At 45.8% G+C, this 19,280-nt stretch overlaps 1 protein-coding gene and 1 non-coding gene across 2 annotated transcripts in view; both read left to right on the top strand.

Moving 5' to 3' along the window:
* The first annotated feature begins 335 nt into the window (after nucleotides 1-335).
* Ubash3b (ubiquitin associated and SH3 domain containing B) overlaps nucleotides 336-19,280 on the top strand; it is a 140,029-nt gene continuing 121,084 nt past the window's right edge. Inside the window, exon 1 of the mRNA XM_047516592.1 lies at nucleotides 336-876. Coding sequence (XP_047372548.1) covers nucleotides 716-876 — 161 coding nt within the window. The 5' untranslated portion in view covers nucleotides 336-715. The remainder of the gene's footprint in view (nucleotides 877-19,280) is intronic.
* Nucleotides 3,672-3,745, top strand: Trnaa-agc (transfer RNA alanine (anticodon AGC)). The gene has a single exon. It is a non-coding gene; the product is annotated as a tRNA-Ala (tRNA).

The raw sequence follows: 19,280 nt of genomic DNA on the forward strand, positions 1-19,280 counted from the left end.
GTTTAGAGGCAAAACCTTTTACCTGGGCCTTACTGGTCTTGGCTTCTGGTCCATTAACGTCATTCCTCAGTGCATCCGATTTCCACTATTTAACCCCATCAAGAACCAAATGAAACTTAAAATGGGTTGATCTGGAGTCTGGAGACCCAGTAGGTCGATATTCAAGACAAGGTGGGCCGCTGAAGTGAAGCTCCGAACCAAAGCACACTGGCAACCTAGGTCGTTGGGACACTGTAACCAGAGGCCGACCTACTGAAGTCCCAAATCCAGCTGCGAGTAGCCTGGGACAGCGCTGCCGCTTTAAGAGAGGGGCGGGGCCCGGGTACAGGCCAGGCAGGGCCAGCCCACAAGGCTCCTTTTCCTTTTTGATCCATTCAAAAATTACTCATTGCAAATTCCCGGACTGCTTGCCGAGGAGAAGGAAAGGGGCGGAGTAGGGAGGGCTACCGCAGGCGCAGCGCTGGGAGCACCCGGGGCCCGCCTGGCTGACGGCTGGTCCCGCAGAAGCTTCTCGCCGGCGTCTGACTCGGGTGGCCTCACCAGGAAGCGTCAGAGTCTCGACACCAGGGAAGCTCGGAGCGCCGCCTCCGCTACCGCCGCCACCCGCCTGGCTCGCAGTCGCGGAGCCCCCTCCCCTGCTCCCCGGCCCGGCTCCCTCCTCCTTCCCGGACCACCGGCTCCGGAGCCTTCCCTGGCAATGGCTGGCCGCTAAGCCATGGCTCAGTACGGCCACCCCAGCCCGCTCGGCATGGCTGCGAGAGAGGAGCTGTACAGCAAAGTCACCCCCCGGAGGAACCGCCAGCAGCGCCCCGGCACCATCAAGCACGGATCGGCCCTGGACGTGCTCCTCTCCATGGGGTTCCCCAGAGCCCGCGCGTAAGTGACCGGCGCGCAGTCCCGGCGACCTCTCCCGCCCCGCACGGCGGGCCCTCGGCTTCGCTCCGGCTCGCCTCCCTGCGTCTGCCTGACGAGCGGCGCGCTCCCCGCTGCCCACGACCTGTTGGGGGCAGAATGGGCGCGCGAGCAGCCCCGGACTTCTCTCCGGGCCCTGGTACTGGAATAGCGGCGAAGGAGCCCTGGGTTGAGGGCTTGCTTTGGGATGTCTAAAGGTGGGAGGCACAGGTACCGTGTTCGAGTCCCGGGCAGGGTGCTCAGTACCCAGCGCGCGGGCCCTGCGCGTGGAGCTAAGCGGTTCTCAGGCGCGCTTCCCGAGGTCTCCTGCGTTGAGTCCCTGAAGAGTAGGGGCCCCTCGGAGGACTCGAGCAACCTCTCCATCCGGGATGCTGGACTGGCTTGAGACCCTCTGGTGACTGGGAAGGGGCAAGGGACTGCGGGACAGGGAAGCTGGCGCCCCCACTGTAGCGTCTTCCAGCTCCGGATGTCGGTCTCTGGTTCGGTCTCCCTCCGGAGTAGGAGGAGCGGGAACGTGGGTGTTGCTGCGTGTTCATTGATAGGGAGGATGGAATGAGGGGAAGTGATTCCTGCAGGAGACCTGGGTTCTCGTCAGTGGTGACAGCAGTGCAGAAATCTGTGGGTGCCTGAAAGTAAGGAGGGGGAGCTGTCCTCCTTTTTCCTTCTTCCTCCCAGGGTGGGCTAGGGAAGGGCAGAGAGAGCGCAGGTGGCTGCCGGGGCAGCCAGCTGGGTGAGAAGATGCCTGGTTGCCAGCACCTGGGCAGCAGCAGCAGGAGCTTTCTGAAGCTGGTCATCTCGAGTCTGAGGGCTGGAACTCTGCCTAAAAGGAAGCCAGACGCGGTGGCCAGATCCCTCTCCCCAGTTGGGGAGGTGGGGGCACAAAGCCTGGGCTCTTGTCCGTTGCTGTTCCTTTACATCTTTCAGTTACATCACCTGAACAGGAGAGTTGAGCAAACTTTATCAGAAAGGACCAAGTAAATGAAAATTCTTTCTTTGCTCCCGCTTTTTTCCCTCCAGGTCCACTCTAGGTCTCCCTTCCTTGTCCCTGGTGAACTTTATTCTTTACTAACTGGACTGTACCCTAACCTCTTCATCAAAGCAAACTCCTGGATTTCTCATTCCAGGTTGGAGTGCTGTTGACCGCATTTTGTGGAAGGTCACAACCTGGACCAAAGGTTTCTGCCTTCCATTGACTTCCAAGCATGAAGGCTCCAATTGTGGATGCCAGAATTGCAGGGAGAAGATGTGGTGGTCTCTGCTGGGGTGTGTCAGGTGTGAGTGCTGCAAGTTAGGTCCTTCCTAAGGACGGCAATGTGCATAACTCTTCTTTAGAGCTGGAGGTAGCATCTGAGAATGCTGCAGAATTAGCTTAATCCTAGCCTCACTCTTTTCTAAAATGAGGCCAGCATTAAAGACCTGAGTTGCTTAATTAAGGGAAAAAAATACTTAGCTGAACTCCTTACACTGTCATATTTGCTATTCAGCAGGCTTTAAGGGAACATTTTTTCCTGTACTGAATCCAGGAGGCCTTGCCCAGGTCCTTGATACATTAGTGTGATGGTCTAATTTTAACTGGTTCTACTCCGGGAAATCTCATAAGAGCTAGCATTTATTGGATACTTACTAGATACTATTCTGAAAACTTTTTCTTTATTACCTATTTCATTCCCTCACAAGTTAATGAGACAGGTACTATATGCCCATTTTATGAATTGGGAAACTGAGGCTTGCAGAGGTTATATAACTTGCTTAAGGTCACAATAGTAAGCCATGAAGCTGGAATTGAAACCCAGGCACTGTGTCTGCACTGCTAGGCCTCACATCTAGGGACAAAATGTGAATGATTAAATGTAGGTACAATGGTCAGAGTAGTTCCTGGTACATAGGAGACAGTCGCTAAATACTAGCCGCTGTTATTAGCTTCCTATGGCTACTATAAGAAGTGACTTAAAAATTGTGTAGCTTAAATCAACAGAAATGTATTCTGTCAGGAGTCCACAGTCAGTATCTCTGGGCTGAAATCAAGGTGTCAGCAAGACCATGCTTCTTCTGGAAGCTCTAGGGGAGAATTCATTTCATATTTCTTCCAGTTTCCGATGGCTGCCAGCGTTCCTTGGCTTGTGGCCACCTTATTCCAATCTCTGTTCTTATTGTTATATTGTCATCTCCTCTTTGTTCCAGGTCTCCCTTTGCATGTCTCTTAGAATTATGCATTACATTTAGTTCATATTAGGACTTGAACCCAGGCCTCCTGCATCCCAAGAAAGCACTGTACCACAAAGCTACATCCTCAGCAGTCCCCACCCACTTTTTTTTTTTTAAAGAGACAGTATCTTGTTAAGTTGCCCAGGCTGACTTTGAATTTGCAATCCTCCTGCCTCAGTCTCTTGAGAAGCTGTGCATGTGCCCCTGCACCTGACTGTATTTATTTGCTACTGGGGATTAGATCCAGGATGCTTTACTACTGAACCACATCCTCTACCCTTTTTGTTTTCTGTTTTGAGAGAGGGTCTTGCTAAGTTGCCTAGGGCCTCACTAAGTGGTTGAGGCTAGCCTTGAACTTGCTATCCTCCTGCCTCAGCCTTCAAAGTTGCTGGGATTACAGGTAGGTGCTGTTGCACCCAGCTATTTTTTTAACTGATACATAAAAACAAAAATTATGCATATTAATGGGGTAACATGTAATGTTTTGATACATGTATATGTTTAAATCAGGTTAAACATATCTATCACCTCAAACATTTATCATTGTGGGGGCTGGGGTTATAGCTCAGTTGGTAGAGTACTTGCCTAGCATGCACAGAGGCCCTGGGTTCAATCCCCAGCACCACCAAAAAAAAAATATATATATCATTTACCTATGGGAAAAATTTTAAAATCCTTTCTTCTAGTTTTTTGAAATATATGGTATATTATTGTTAGTTATAGTCATATATATACTATGCAATAATAGCACACTAGAGTTTCTTGCTCCTATGTAACTGTAACTTAGTACACATTGATCAATCTCTTCCTATTTCTTCATTCCTCTACTCTCCCTGGCCTCTGATAATTAATATTTTTCTTAACTCCTTTTTTTTTAACTTAAGTTACCCATGAACCTTTATTTTATTCATTTATTTATATGTGGTGCTGAGAATCGAACCCAGTGCCTCACACATGCGAGGCAAATACTCTACACTGAGCCACCACTCCAGCCCTTTTCTTGACTCTTATGAGATAACTTTTTAGATCTCACCTGCAGTACTTGTCTTTCTGTGCTTAACTTATTTCACTTAACATAATGATCTCCATTTCTATCCAAATGGCAGAATTTCATTCTTTTTTATGGCTGCATAGTATTCCATTATGTATAAGATGATATGTGTGTTTGCACTCAGCCTACTTGGGTAATCCAAAATAATCTCCCCATCTCAAGATGGTGAACTTAGTCATATTTGCAAAGTCCTTTCTTTACCATGTAAGGTAGCGTTCACAGGTTCTAAAGGTTAGGTTGTGGCTATCTTTTGGGGAGTCATTATTTAGTCTATCACAGCTACTATTATCCTTGTTCCTAGTGCTGCCTTTCTTTACCAAAGTTGACACAGAGAAGACCTGGTGGGAGGGAGGTGGGGTTTTCTGTTCTGTCTTTCTTAAATTCTGCGTCAACATACCCAGGACTCTTGGAGATCATCTGATCTAGCTCAATTCCCTGCACAGGCCTACATCTTCTCTACCTTACCCCAGAAAGGCCAGTGCAATTGACTTTCCCCCTCAATAACTTAACTCATATCCATAACATGAGGGGTCAGATTTCAGAGAGCAGACTTTTAACTTCATTCTGAAGAACTGAGAAGAAAGATTGCAAGGACATCAAGCTTCGCTGATGAGAAACTTCTTTCTCAAGCCTTCAGCTTTGAGGGAGGAGCAAGATGAAAATCCAAAGCAGGAAAGAACAGTGATGTCTCCCAGGCCCAGGAGGACATGGCTAGATGCCTTGGGAAGGGATGAGAATGATGTCCCAAGCATGGCCCTTGGAAGAGTGGTGGCAGCACAGCCCAGGGGTTTCCTGGAGGTGTAACTGGGTCTGGAGTCGTGAGAAGCAAGAAGGGACACCTTGGCTGGGCTCTGGGTGGGTTGCAGAGAGGCCTGGAAGGCCCGGTCCCATTTCAACCTATGCTGTGCTGTGCTGCAGGCTTGAAGAGCCACTTAACCCCTCTTGGGAACATGCTCCATGAGTGTATGCTTGTTAAGTGTTGACAGAGCTAAAGGGCAGGATTGCAGGACTGAGTGAGCCCAAGCAGGGTGACGTGGCGTGTGCTCTCTAGCTCATTACTCCTAAAGCTGGGCTTGGACTTTTTCATCCCATAAGAACTTCAAGCCAATGCAGACATCGTTGTAGAAGAAACTGCACGTGGAGAAAGGGGGACAGTGGCCATCTCATGGGATGCATGTGTGTGAGTGTGGGGCAAGGAGGTATTAGGGACGCACAACAGGAAGGAAACTTTCAAGGGGCCAAAATGGCCTATCCCTTCCTTTTTCTTTCTATACTCATTAGCACTTCCCTGTTCCAAAAGTTCTAAAAATAAAAGTCTAGCTTCCTCCAGGCGAGTGAGATTGTTGGAAGGAAAAGGTCGAGTGGACGCATGGGCAGAGGCCCCAGGAAGTGGAGGCCTCAGCCAGGAGAGGGGCTGAGTATGACGCCTGAGAAGGCAGGACAGGAACTCTGATAAGAGCTGTGTGGTGTGCACCCCGACTTCCTGCAGAGCACCAAGGTCCCCTCTGTCCTCTGTGGCCTTTGGGGGACAAAGGCTCTCATGCTTCTGTAGCCTGGGGCCAGCTGTGACCCTTAGAGCAAGACACTAAATAATTGAATCTTAGGAGTCTTTGCTGGTACAACCCTGACCTGTTTTCTTTTTTAATTTTTGAGGCTGCCTATGGCTGGAATTTTCTTTGACTATAGCAAATGACTTCGGTATGTTTCCTTAATGAATGGGAGATACTAATTTTGGGTGCTGGGGCTCTGGCTCAGTAGTAGAGTACTGGCTTAGCATGCAAAAGGCCCTGGGTCCCATCCCTGGCACTGCAAAAAAATAAACAAATAAAAATGAAAATGAAATAGTCATCTTGAGAAAGGAACCGGCAGAAGTTTGGGTTTCCCAAGTTCCAGTTCAGCTTGATACTTGAAAATTAGGTCTTGCATTTAACCTCTTTTTTCCTCAGTATCCTGATTAGCTTCTGTGTGTAGCAATACCTGCCCTGTTAATTCAGGAGGCTTTGCAAAGACAAAATGGGAAAATGGATAGGAAAGGCCTTGTAAATTTACAAAATAGAATCTGAACACTAAACATTATTATGCTAGACTGGAAGAAAATCAAGGAGGGGACATGGTAATGGAGGTGTCTGGTGAGGATTTACATGAATTATTGGATTGTCTTTTTGTTTTCCAACTGAGACTATTTGAACAATATTCAATGTTAAGGAGCAAAGCAGAAGGAAAGAGCTGGAATAAGCGCCTTCGACTTGGCTTTGGACAGTGAGCTCGGTTAGCTATGCCTCACTGCCCAAAGATAAAGGCAGCTCGAAACAAGCTCTAGGAGGAATTGAGAAGCAACCTGCAGGGCCCGGCAATTAAAGGATCTAGTTTCTCTGGCTTTCTCCAGGGTACCTGTTGGTTGACACTGGATCCTCCAAAAGCACTTGGTCAAACCAGCATCTCTGAAATGCCTCTGACTCTGGCCTAGGATCTGTGACCCCTTGTGACTCCAGTGGCTGTGTTGGTTAAAAAGAGAAGACAAACGGGGGCCCACGTGGGGATGAAAGGCAGGGCAGGGAAGTCTCTCGGTGGGCAGGTCCTATAGGAGGGCATGGCATGGAGTCTAATCTATCTGCCATAAAACCATATAAACATGCACACTTACATTTGTGTGTTTTTATGTAATTTAAAAATTGCTCTCATATGCATTAAATATCCCCCTCCATCAACACAACAGTCCCGAAAGTTTGATGGTTGAATACACTTTGTCTTAAAGATGAGGAGATTTGAGGCTCAGTGGAACTTAGGAACTTGCCCAGGGTCACACAGTTAGTACTCAGAGACTCTGTTGCCATTAACAGCCTCAGGCTAAAACTTCAAGTCCAGAGAACTTTCTAGGCTACACAGAGGTCCTGATTTAAAAGGAAAGACCCTTTATTTTACTTTCTTTCCTTTTTCTTTTTCATGGTACTGGGGATTGAATCCAGGGCCTTGCTCATGATAGACAAGCTCTCTAACACGGAGCTACACCCCCAGATCTCTTTATTTTTATTTTTTTAACTTTTGAGACAGAGTCTTGCTAAATTGCCCAGCCTGGCCTTGAACTTGCCATCCTCCTGCCTCAGCCTCCTGAGTAGCTGAGATGACAGGCATATGTCACTGTGCTTGGCTGAAAGGAAAGACCTGGACATGCTTTCTTTTTAAGTTTATTGAGGTAAAACTTATGCACAATAAGTTAAACCTACTTAAAATTGATGCATTTGGTCAAATGAGTGTACCACGTAATCACCAAAATAAGACACAGCACATTCTTTGCCCCTAAATGTTTTCTTGTATCCCTTTGCAGTCAGTCCTGGGTAACCTTCTGTCTGCTTTCCATCACTATAGATCACTTTGCATTTTCTAGGCTTGCAGGCAGGAGTCACACAATACAACACAGAACCACCTGGCTTCTTTCCTTCAACATTATTATTTTTTAAATTATTATTTTTTTGGTGCTGAGAATTGAACCTGGGTGCATTTTAGCACTGAGCTACATCCCCAGATCTTTTTATTTTGAGAGAGGGTCACTAAGTTGCTTAGGCCTCGCTAAGTTGCTGAGGCTGGTTTCAACTTAAAGTCCTCCTACCTCAGTCTCTCCAGTCATTGGGACGACAGCATAAAATTTTTGATCCATATTCCCCATGTATCAGAAGTTTGTCCCTTTTGATTGACTTTGAGGTTTCAGATGTGCTAGTAGCATAATTATAACCCCTTGCACACAGCTTCTATGAAAATTCCCTGTTACGCCCTAATTTCTAATAATACCACGTTAGAGATGACAGAGCGGATTCACATCCATAATCACTATCAAGTCTCACTCATAATTTAACGAGGAAATGGAGGGTCAGAAGATTAAGTGCCTTGAAGGTTGGAGAGCATCTTGTCTTCTGGCTCCCACCCCTGCCTCAGCTGCCTCAGGCTCCAGCTGCCTGTAGACAGTCTTTGCGTCCCAGAGGCAGCAAACCTAGGGAGTTTTATGTCCTGCCAACCCTGCTGCAGCTGGCCATGGCTTGGTGGTGCTGTCAGTACCTTCACCATCCTGGCAGGCATGGCATGTAGGGGCTGTCCCTCTACGGGAACATCTGGGAACTGAAGAGCCCCATCTTTATCTGTCCCATCCCTCTGCACAGAAGTCTAAACTCATGGCAGTGGTTCAGACAGTGGGTTTAAATCCTAGCTCTGCCCCTCACCAGCCGGGTAAGCCTGGGCAAGTTGCTGAACACACCAAGCTTCTGTTTTCCTGTCTATACATTTGTTTTTGAGATGGGGGTCTGTCTCACTATGTGGTCCAGACTGGCCTTGAACTCCTGGGCTCAAGTGATTCTCCTGCCTCAGCCCCCTGAGTAGCTGGGACTACAGGTGCCTGTCACCATGCTCAGCTCTATCTCTAAAATTCTGGCAATATCCATGCTGACCTCAGAGAATGTTTTGAGCATTCAGAGGGTCAGCTCATGCAAGCATTAGGGAGTGCCTGGGTTTCAGTATTGAGGGCAGCTTCTCCTGCCACTCAAGTGCTGATATCTTGCATGGCTTCCTTTGTGGCCTTGGCTGCCCTCTGCTTTTCCTCGGTCCTCTCTGAGCTGGGGACACAAAGTAGTGAGATGGGGTAGAGGCCAACATATGCATTTCCCCTTAGTACTGCATTCTGCTCCCATGTACCTCTCTCTCTCTACAGAGGGTCCTGACAGGGTGCCAGGCCTAAGCAGAAGCAGACCCAGAGTAGAGCCACCCTGCCCAAGCCACTGACTGTAATAAATAGCCAGGCTTGGGGACTCAAAGGGATACCATATGGTCGTCTTCTGATTACTCTCAAATGGAATCAGAGTCAAGGCCTGGAGAAAGAGAGAGAGAAGCACGCCCAAGAATAGATCGTTTGCACTGTGATGGGCACAGCCCCAAGCAGGACACAGAATCAGTGCCAGGAGAATGATGCCCGCGGCCCTCTTACGGACTGAAAGCCCTTGTTTACTTCTCTGAGGATTCTCCCAGGGGCCACTGGGATTTTGCCCAAAGACTTCCGGGAGAATCACTGGTTCTTCTCCTTTCCCTAGAGGATGGGCGGATGGATGTAACAGTGGCCAGAATCCTCTGCCAGGAGCTCAGGTCACGTGATAGGTGATCCCTTTCTTGTTCCATCTTGCTAACATCCCCATTTTCCTGGTGATGTTGCAGTCATGCTCTTTGCCATCAAACTTCTTCCCTAGTGGTCCTCTGAACAGTATGTTTTCTAGGTCTGAGGGAATACAGATTTCCAGAATGTCCAAGGCTCTGGACTCTGTCACACCCCACAGGGAGCTCAATGGTAACACACCATGAAGACAACCTAGGTTACCTTTCTTTCAGACCTTGACTTTGTGTCCTATTAGTTGTTTGGACTCATATACATCATTTTCCTTCCCAGGCCTCAGTAGTCCCAACTGTAAAAGGGATTGAAGTCAAGCACCTCCAAGATCCTTTGCAGTTGTGATTACACCAGGTGACAAGGACAAGGGTTTTTGGAAAGCAGGAGGATGTTTTCACTGCATCATATATTCTTTCTGTTCTGGAAATTTGGCCTTTCTGTATTTGTTTTTGTCTCGTTTTCCATGGTGCTTTACTATCAAATTCATCTTCTCGTCTTTTAAAGAAAGCTCTCAGGACTGTTGATATTCCAGAGAGTAAATAAATGGAAAGAAAGAAAGATATGGGGCAGTTACACCAGTAGGGAGTCATTTAACTAGCATGCATTAGAATAATTTTCAAATTGGTACATAATGTGCTTTCTTGCAAAATGCAACCAAAGGGCTGGTTAAATAAGAGAGGAGGTTAGTGCCTTAAACCCAGCACCTGTAGTAAATAAATTGCTCATGGACACCTTTTTAATTAAAGGGACATCTTTCCTTCCGTGGAGTCACCAGCTGTTTGTGTAACACTTCCCGTTGTGTTCCCTGGCCCCTCTGGAAACATAAACATTCTTGTACATAAAGCAACCATGGCGGTGAACTCCACCAGGGCCAGGGCTGTTCCCGCACAGAGTGGGAAGCTGAAAGAAACTCCAGCATAGCAGCTCACAGCAGTCCGGAAAATGCCACAGGGAAGCTGACAGCACAGATGGCCAGAGGCAGCCGAATGTTCTCCATTGCTTTCAGATTTTGTTAGAGGAACCCTTTCAGTGAATCAGGTATCAGGATTGTTTAGAATCCTACTTCTGTGTGGACTGTGCCCTGTTAAAAAATATTTACTGAGCACATTCGCTTTCTAAATGTTTATTCTTTGATCCTGGGTCGGAAGCTCTTAGAGAATGGGAAAGAAATCTGCCTCCATGCTGCCTTTGTGTACACTGTCTAACCACACACAGACTCGTGTGCAGCTACACAGGTTGCTAAGTCTCACACAGCGGCATCTGCAGTCTATTTCTCAATCAGCTTCTCCTTGAACTGCCTGCCTGTTCATCTTTTCTCTCTCTGTCATTTTTTTTTTTTCTAATCAGATTTTCTCCACCTTTGAGAACTAGTTCAGACATACCACATTTGGCTTCCCTTCGCTTTGCTTCCCCCTTCTCTCTTTTCTCCTTTTCTGTCTTTTCATCTCATCTCCCTCAAACCTCATTAAGCATCAATAATCCCCCGTGAAGCAAGCAAGACAAAGGGGATTATCCCTATATTACTACAAGGATACAAAGTGATCTGCTCAAGGTCCTCAGCCACTTTCTGCCTGAGAATTTCCCTGTGTAATGCCATTAAAAAAGAAAAAAAAAAAAATAGAGAGACATGTCACTACATATTCATTAGCAACTATTATAGCCTGTGAGTACAGGACTTGGGAGCCCGTAGGTAATAAGGTGTAGTCTCTGTCCTTGGGGAACTGACAACCCAGTGTGGAAGATGGAAAGTTGGGTTAAAGTGTGGTAAATGCAATGCAAGAAATAGAAGACACAACTGTATGAGAGGAGGAAGAAGAGAATATAACCAGACTGGGAGTGTTGAATTAAATCCGAAGTGCAAATACCACAGGATTAGTATTCTTCAGGTTGCAAGGAGGAGTTTGAAAAGACCAGTAGACAATTCAAACAATTTCATACTACAGGTCAAGCATCCTTAATCCAAAATTCCAAAATCAAAAATGCTCCAAAATTTGAAATTTTGAGCACTGACATGACACCACAAATGAAAAATTCCACACCTGACGTGGAACAGGTAACCATCAAAATCAGGCATACTGAAAACTGTATAAAATTACCTCCAACCTGTGTATATGAGGTTTATATGAAATATAAATGAATTTCATGTTTTGAAATATTCCAAAATCTGAAGAAAAAATAAATCTAAAATCCTAAGCACTTTTGGTCCCAAGCATTTTGGATAAGGGATACTCGACTTATATATGCAAGTATAAAATACTGCACTGGGAAAATCCTCGAGAGGTAGAATCTTGGACATAGAAGTACTATTAGAGCTTAGCTAATGCAACATGCTATTTTCAAATTTAAGTAAAATGAGACTAGCAAATGAAGTGAATTGCAAGATTTAATAACCAGTCTGTGGCCAAATGGAAGCGTGGGTTGCTGACCCACAGTGTAGACCATGATTTGTTTTTTCCATATCAGGCTACCCTGAGTTCAGGCTCTAAGAAATAGACTTATTTTAAGGTTTGACTCTGCTTTCTGAAAGCATGGACTGATCTGTTGTTTGGATTAGCCCTTTCTTATTCTTTCTTTGTCTTTTCTTTTCCCTTTGCTTCTTCACTACTGCTGGCTATTTGTGTGCATCTCAGCTGATAGAGGACAAAACTCATTTGCCCATAGGTCAGTTGGAATGGGTATGCCTGAGAGAGAGTGGGATGGTTAGGTGAGGAAGTACCTGTCACACAAGAGAGTGGAGGATGTGTTAGAGGGAGTCTATAGTTGTCTCAGTCACCTCCCAGGAAGGTAAGAACATGCTGCTATAGGGGAAAGAATATTGGCTGGAGAGACAAAAGACTGACTCTGTTACTTTCGAAGGGTGTGGTTTCGAGCAAGTCATTTCTACAGGTTGGATGAATCAAAATGAAGCATGGTATGAAAGTAAAACCTACAAAAAGTCATGCACACACAAAGTGATACTATTATTTGTTATCAGCAGTTGGGTCCTGGTACTTTCGGGCTCTCCTAAAAACCCTATGAGCTGTGGTTCTGTGTGATGCTGTGTGACCCTCACAAAGTGTGTTTGTTTCAGAGGCTAATCCCTTTGGGGTGAGGAGCCAGTTGCCCCAAAATGAACACTTCCTTCTGGAAGCTTCAGTTTTCATTTCATCTCTTTTGAGAACTAGAGACATGAATCATAAGAAGTTAGCAAGTGGTTTTTGTGAAATAGGAGAGGTTTTTTTGAACTACAGCAAGTATGAACAAAGTCATGTGTAATAGTATCTTTGTGCCACTATAAAAAAATTTCCACAAATTCAGTGACTAAACCAACACAGATTTATTCTCTTACAATTTGGGTATCAGAAATCCAAAATGGACTTTACAGACTAACATCAAGGTGTCCACAGAGCTGCATTCTATCTGGAGGATCCAGGAGGGACGGTGTCCTTGACTTTCCTAGCTTTTGGAGTCCCCTTTGTTCCTGGGTTAGGGGCCCATTCCTCCACCTTCCAAGAACATTGCTCCAACCTCTGCTTCAGTGGTCAACACTCCTATGCTGACTGTCCTGCCTCACTCCTTCCCTATGAGGACTCCTGTGATTGCATCTCCCCAGCTTAAGGACACTAGCTTCATCATATCTGCAAAGTCCCCCTTGCCATGTGAAGTGATATACTCACAAGTGCTAGGAATTATCACATGGACAGCTTCAGGAGGCTGTCATTCCATCAATCACAGCACGTGTGTGAGCAGTTAGCCTGCCTGTCTCCTTAGCGTGTGACACTTCTCACAGGAGACGAGTCTACTAGGCTCACCTTGTCTCATCACCCTTACTGTTCCCAACTCAAGCACTGCACATTTGCTGAGTGCCTATTGGATGCTGACAATATTTTAAACACTTCTTGTGTGTATTATTTTGTTTATTCTTAATAATAAACCTAGGAGATAGGAACAGCTATTATCCTCATTTTAAAGATGAAAAGACTAAAACACAGAGGTTTTAACTCTCCTGAGATCACACAGCTAGTAAGCAGTAGGAGCAGGATGCAAACCCCAGGCGGTCTGTCTCCAGAGTTGGAGTTCTTATCCAGCACCCACATTATTGACATGTGGCTTGTGTCTAGTGAAGCTTGATGAATAACAGAAGGAAGGGAACTTGAGGTCCAAAGAAGTGACGTGATGTCCCTAGATTACCCAGAACTGGGGTCAAGAGTGTAACCTGATTTGCCCCTTGGTTTGGTCTGTTTCTGGGCTGTAGTAACTGCAGTGTGGTTGGCTGTCTAGTGATGTGGTCTGGAATCAGGATGATGTTATCTCCCTTTCTGGAAGTCTGTCTGTGTGTGTGTGTGTATGTGTGTGTGTGTGTGTGTGTGTATACCATCCAATTCAGCTCCCAAATGTGGGAGGACTGGAACAGGGTTGTACTTGGGAATCACAGCTGGGCATCCCAGCTTCTGCCTGCTGCTGCCAATTGAAAGAGCATGGTAGAAACAGGAAGCATGCTCCCTCTTCCATGTCCTCAATGAGAGGTTCTGAGGGCAGAGTACATGGTGGTTTGTCTGGTACTTGAGTTTGTGCTCCGACTGATGTACATTCAAATGCCTACTCCTCTTTGGACAGCTTACAAAATTCTTCTAAGCCTCATATTTCTCATCTCTTAAATGACGGTGATGCTATCTGCCTCAAGGAATTGTCAAAATGACTAAAGGAGATGATGCATATAAAAACAGGGTAGGGCCTGACCTGTAAGTGCAGAATAAATGGTAGATGTGGGTGGGGAAGGTCCTGATCTTTGGAATCACTGTGTTGAGCAGGGTGCAGAAGGGAATTCTAAGTGTAACAAGTTATTTCCAATCTTTGGCAGGAGTGTGTTTCTAAGTTCCCTCTCCAACCTCTTTAAGGCCTGGGTATAAATTGTGTTCAGTCAATTTGATAGGCATGCGGGGGAGGGATGAGAGATGAGGGAGCTGGCTCAGGGCTGTGGAATGGCTGCCTTCCTCAATGTACCTGGGCGCCACACCCCGCTTTCTGCCTGGCCTCCCAAGTGCACAGAGCTGCTGTTCTCTTTATCAAGAAGAACCCATGACACATTGTAGTCTGGTAGTGATAATGACGAGGGGCCCTGTGGGAACCAGCTTGTAGGTAAACCTTGAAAATCAACTGATCCATTAAGATGAGCCTCCTGGAGACCCCAGACCTTCAGCAACTTTGGTGCATTTGGATCAAGGAAAATGTCTGATGTGCTTATCTTGATCCAAACTGAAGCTCATAGACCCTCCTGTGACAGGCTGAAAGATCGCATTGCCCCCTGGCCATCTGACCACGTCAGGCATCACAGAGCTCCCAGCATCACTTCATCCATCAAGCCTCGGCAGGATGGTGACAAGGATGGCTGTTCTGTTGTAGCCTGCAGCTGCCAACCCTGCAGACCAGTGGAGCAGAGAGGCAGCCTATATAGAAGGAGGGTCTGCACACCAGTAAAAGCACCCTAGCAAGATGGCCCATGTCCTGCTCAGTGAGTGCCAGAGGCTGTGGGGCAGGGTGACTCTCAGGGGACCTCAAGTAAACAGAGAAGTTTGCTCTTTGCTAGGCAGCTGGCTCTGAGGATGTGGAGGATGAAATCTCAGCATGTCAAGTTGTTTTGCTTTTTGTTTGGTTTCTAAAAATTTTTTCCTCTCCAACTGCTGTAGTCTGGGGAACTAGTCTCTGCTTTTCGGAGTTGTCCTGGGAAACAGTAATGTGGGGCTGCGTATGTTTAGTCTGGAGAAGACTCGATGAGGTAAGGAAGATGTTGAGGCAGGGCACAAAAGGGTTCGGTTTCGTCAACAGAAATTTGCTGAGAGATGACTGGACCAGGCACCCAGGAATTTGCTAATAAGTTTTAGAAGCACAGAGAGCAATAAGACCCAGTGCCTGACCACAAGGAGTTCTCTGCCTCTCGGGAAGACAGTCAAGCAGATGACTTTGACATAAGGTGCTAAGGTAGGGAGGGAAGTTATCTTCCACTAGTATCTGAAAGATTGTCATGTGAAAAGGGTATGATTATTCTGTGAACTCCAATAGGTGGGTATAATTGCTGAGGACAGGACCAGATTTGAGTTCATGTGGAAAAACAACTTTTGGAAATCAGCGACCCAACGCCACATTGCTCTGTGTCCTGAGGTCTTGTTTTCTCAGTCTTCTCATGATCAAACTCAGCTGAGCTTCTGGTCAGTGCCCCCAGAAAGTGTTCTATTTGGAGTTGGAAACATGTCTGATGTCACTGAAGATCAGGCTGGGACCTGAGGCCTATGAGAGAAGATGTGGCATTAAAGGGTATCTCATATGGATCAGCTTCTGGGTAGCTGCTTCCATGTGTATGATTCCCAGGGATTAGGAAGGGTTCAACCATGCAGCAGGGCTAAAGGGGTGGGTAGTGATAAGCAGATGGGAGTCCCCCAAGAGCCTCTGGAGAGGCCAGCTTTGACCATGCTCTTGCTGGGCAGCTCTTTACCAGTGTATACCAATCCCTGCTTGGGTTCTGAGCCTGTAACAGTGAGTCATGCCCATCATGTTGGTACTAGAGGGTTGGGAGTAGTATGGGTGGAAGTTTATAGAGGCATCAGAAAAAAGATGGCAAACCAATCCAGTGTAACCAAGTCAGAAAACAACAACCACCCAAAGAAGGAAGAAAAAGAACTCTGGAGCTGGACAGGAGAGGAATGTAGGCCCTGGGGCTTCTGAGCATAGCTCTGAATTTGTAATAGAGTTAGGAGGCTGGAATTTTTAGCTGTAGGTCAGCCCTAAAGGGCTGTAAGGGCTGATTCCTTACAATAGAAAATTCCAGAAGGGCCAATATTCTTTCTGTCATCACTGTAGTTTCTGGGATGAGGAGACTGTATATTGCAACACATCTTTTTTTTTTTTTTTTTTTGGCTAAGAACTCCAGTCTCTTTCCTTGTTTGGCCCTCTTGGCTCTGGAATGGCTTTTCTGTAAAGGGAGTTTTCCTCTCGCAAAGAGAAAGAAGAAGATCATGCTAAAGAAAGAAGAAAGCATTTGCTTATGTCCTCAACCTTCTCAGCATACACTGACTCCTGCCACAGTAGTGGAGTGTCACCTTAGAGATGCATGCCCAGGGTTAAGGATATGTCTCTTTCCTCTTTCTACTAATTTCCTGCTTAGTAGGTTCCTGTACTAGGATCAAAAGAAACAAATATGAATAAGAAATGACCTCTGCTACCTTGGCACTCCCTGTCTGATAGGGAAGACAAATGCAAAATAAGTTAAAATTATAAAAAGAAATGAAAAATAAATGAATAAGTAGAGCACACTTTATTAAGTGCCTAGAAATAAAGAGATATAAATGATGCTATGGAATCACACAGATTCTAGTTAATAACTCCACCTTGGCACTGTTAGTTCCACCAAAGAGCAGGAAGTGAATTCATACAAGGTCCTCAAAAGTGTTGGTAATAAATACCTTTTTTTTGCGGGGGGTAGGGTTTGCTGAGGATTCAACCCAGGATCTCATGCACGCCAACCATGCACTCTACTACCAAGCGACAACCCCAGCCTCATTTAATCACTTTTTTATGTACCAGTCACTAGCCATCGTGCCTTATAAACACGATTCTATCCTTCCCCGCAAACCTAGGCAGTTAGCATGAATAAACCCACCTACAAATGAGCAAACGGAAGTTGGAAAGAGTTGCCGCACATGCACTGTGGATTAGGGGCAGAACTGGTTTCTAACCCAAGTTCTCTTGACTCCAAAGGCTTTGTCACTGGACCTATGGATGGGATGCCTTGGTTTCTGCTTGCTGGTTTATTTTCATTCCTGGATTGCAGCTTTAAACTCACAAGCTGAGCTCTAGCACCCTGACTGGCAAATAAATGTTCCTGGCAACGAAGGCAGCTGCTGTTTCCTGTGTTTAGAGACCACACTGCAGGGAAGTGTTTTAAGAGTTGTTTTGAGTGTTGCGTCTGCTCCTCCATGCAAAAGTGTGGATGCTGCTTCTGAGAAAGAGGAAGGTGACGTGGGATGCTCAGTGTTCAGTGGCAGTTGCCATTTGCTGGGGGTTTGCAGAGGAATTCATATGTCACAGGATGAGATCTGAACCTTTGTTCTGTTTGGTCTGAGAGCATGTGGTCTATGAAATCAATGGACTGTGAGGTCAAAGTTCTAGTGTTAGCTCAGCTGTTGATGTGTCCTGGAACTTGGGGTGAGACAGTTTATGTCTGCCTTGCCCATCTGTGCAATTTAGTTCTCCAAAGTTGCAAGGAGCATTTCTAATGAGCCAAGCACAGTATAGGTCGGTGGACCCCAGAGATAAACAATGTGCCTCCTGGACACTGTAACCCCTGCAATTAGGAAAGACACAGACACATAAGTGGTAGTCACAGAAGAAAGTATGTTGAAAGAGGGGCTATTGGTCTGGTTTTCAAAGGACCAACTTGGAATGGCGGGAAATTTGGAACTTCTTAATTAACTAAAGACAGTGAAAGCTTGCTTACCCTTACTATGTTATTGTACTCTTCTCAATCCTGAGGAATATAGTAAGTAGTATTTCTGTTTTACAGACGAGAAAACTGAGACAGAGACATTAAAAGGGTTAACCAACTTGGAAGTAACTCCACAAATGTACTCAGATTTATCTGGGTTTACAGCCCATTGCCTTTTCACCTTACCCAAAAAGCCCTTTGAAGATTTCATTTTATTGGGGGAACTGAGTGTGTTCTGGTTGTTATTTTTTTTTTTCCCAGTGCCGAGGCTTGAACTGAGGTCACTGCTTGTATCCAAGGAGTGTACCACTGAGCAACACCTCCATCCCCTCAAGATTTCATTTTATTTGCTTATTTATTATTTTTTATGTTGCTGGGGATTAAACCCAGGGCCTCACACATACTAGGCAAGTGCTCTACCATTTAGCTCTGTCCCCAGTCCCTTTTATCTTATTTTGAGATAGGCTGGCTTTGAGCTTTGGACCCTTCTGCCTGTAGCTGGGATTACAGGCATGCATAGCTCAAGATTCCATTTTAGAGTTTCAAAATACTGACAATCTGACATTCCTCCGCTATAGAGTTGTCTTCCATTTCCTTCCCCAAGGCTCTTTTCTATGTGTCTGAGGATCATGATCGCTGTCAATCAGGAGTTAATCACAGTCTGGCTGCCACTTGCCTTTCCACCCCTTCTCCTCCACCCCCCACCCCCTGCAACCATACCCTCTGTGCAGCTCAGCCCCTTTGATTTCTTAAGTGGCATTTTCAGTACCTTTGGGTCTTGCTCAAGTTCATTTATCAATCAATGAATGTTTTCTCCCTGGGTGCATTTTTATCTCTCAGGTGAGATCTTTTTTTTTTTCCCTACTTTTTAAAAAGATTTTAATTTGTTCTTTTTAGTTATACATGACAGTAGAATGTATTTTGACATATGCATACGTGGAGTATAACCTCCCATGCTTGTGGTTGTACATGATGTAGAGTTACACTGGTCATGTATTCATATATGAACATAGGAGAGTTATATCCAGTTCATTCCACTGTCTTTCCCATTCCCACCCCCTCTCCCTCCCCGCCACTCCTCCCACCCCCATCCAACCCAGTGAACCTCCACTTCTCCCTTCCCCTTGCCTATTGTGCACCAGCATTCACATGTTGGAGAGAACATTTGGCCTCTGTTTTTTCTGGGATTGGCTTATTTCACTTAGAACGATAGTCTCCAGTTCCATCCATTTAATGACAAATGCCATAATTTCATTTTTCTTTATGGCTGAGTATTATCCCATTGTGTACCATATTAGGTAAGATCTTTTATATCCTTTTAAAATATTCTATCTTTTGAGAAAAATCTTCGGATTGCATTATTTATTTCTTACTTCTCTACCCACCTCTCTCTGCCCCCAGAACGTACGTGTGTGTGTGTGTGTGTGTGTGTGTGTGTGTGTGTGTTATACCAACACATTGTGTATACACCATACCACAACTCTGGTGCGCCACTTCTTGGATCACATTGT

This window comes from Sciurus carolinensis, chromosome 11 (genome assembly GCF_902686445.1).
Source record: "Sciurus carolinensis chromosome 11, mSciCar1.2, whole genome shotgun sequence".
Classification (NCBI taxonomy): Eukaryota; Metazoa; Chordata; class Mammalia; order Rodentia; family Sciuridae; genus Sciurus; species Sciurus carolinensis.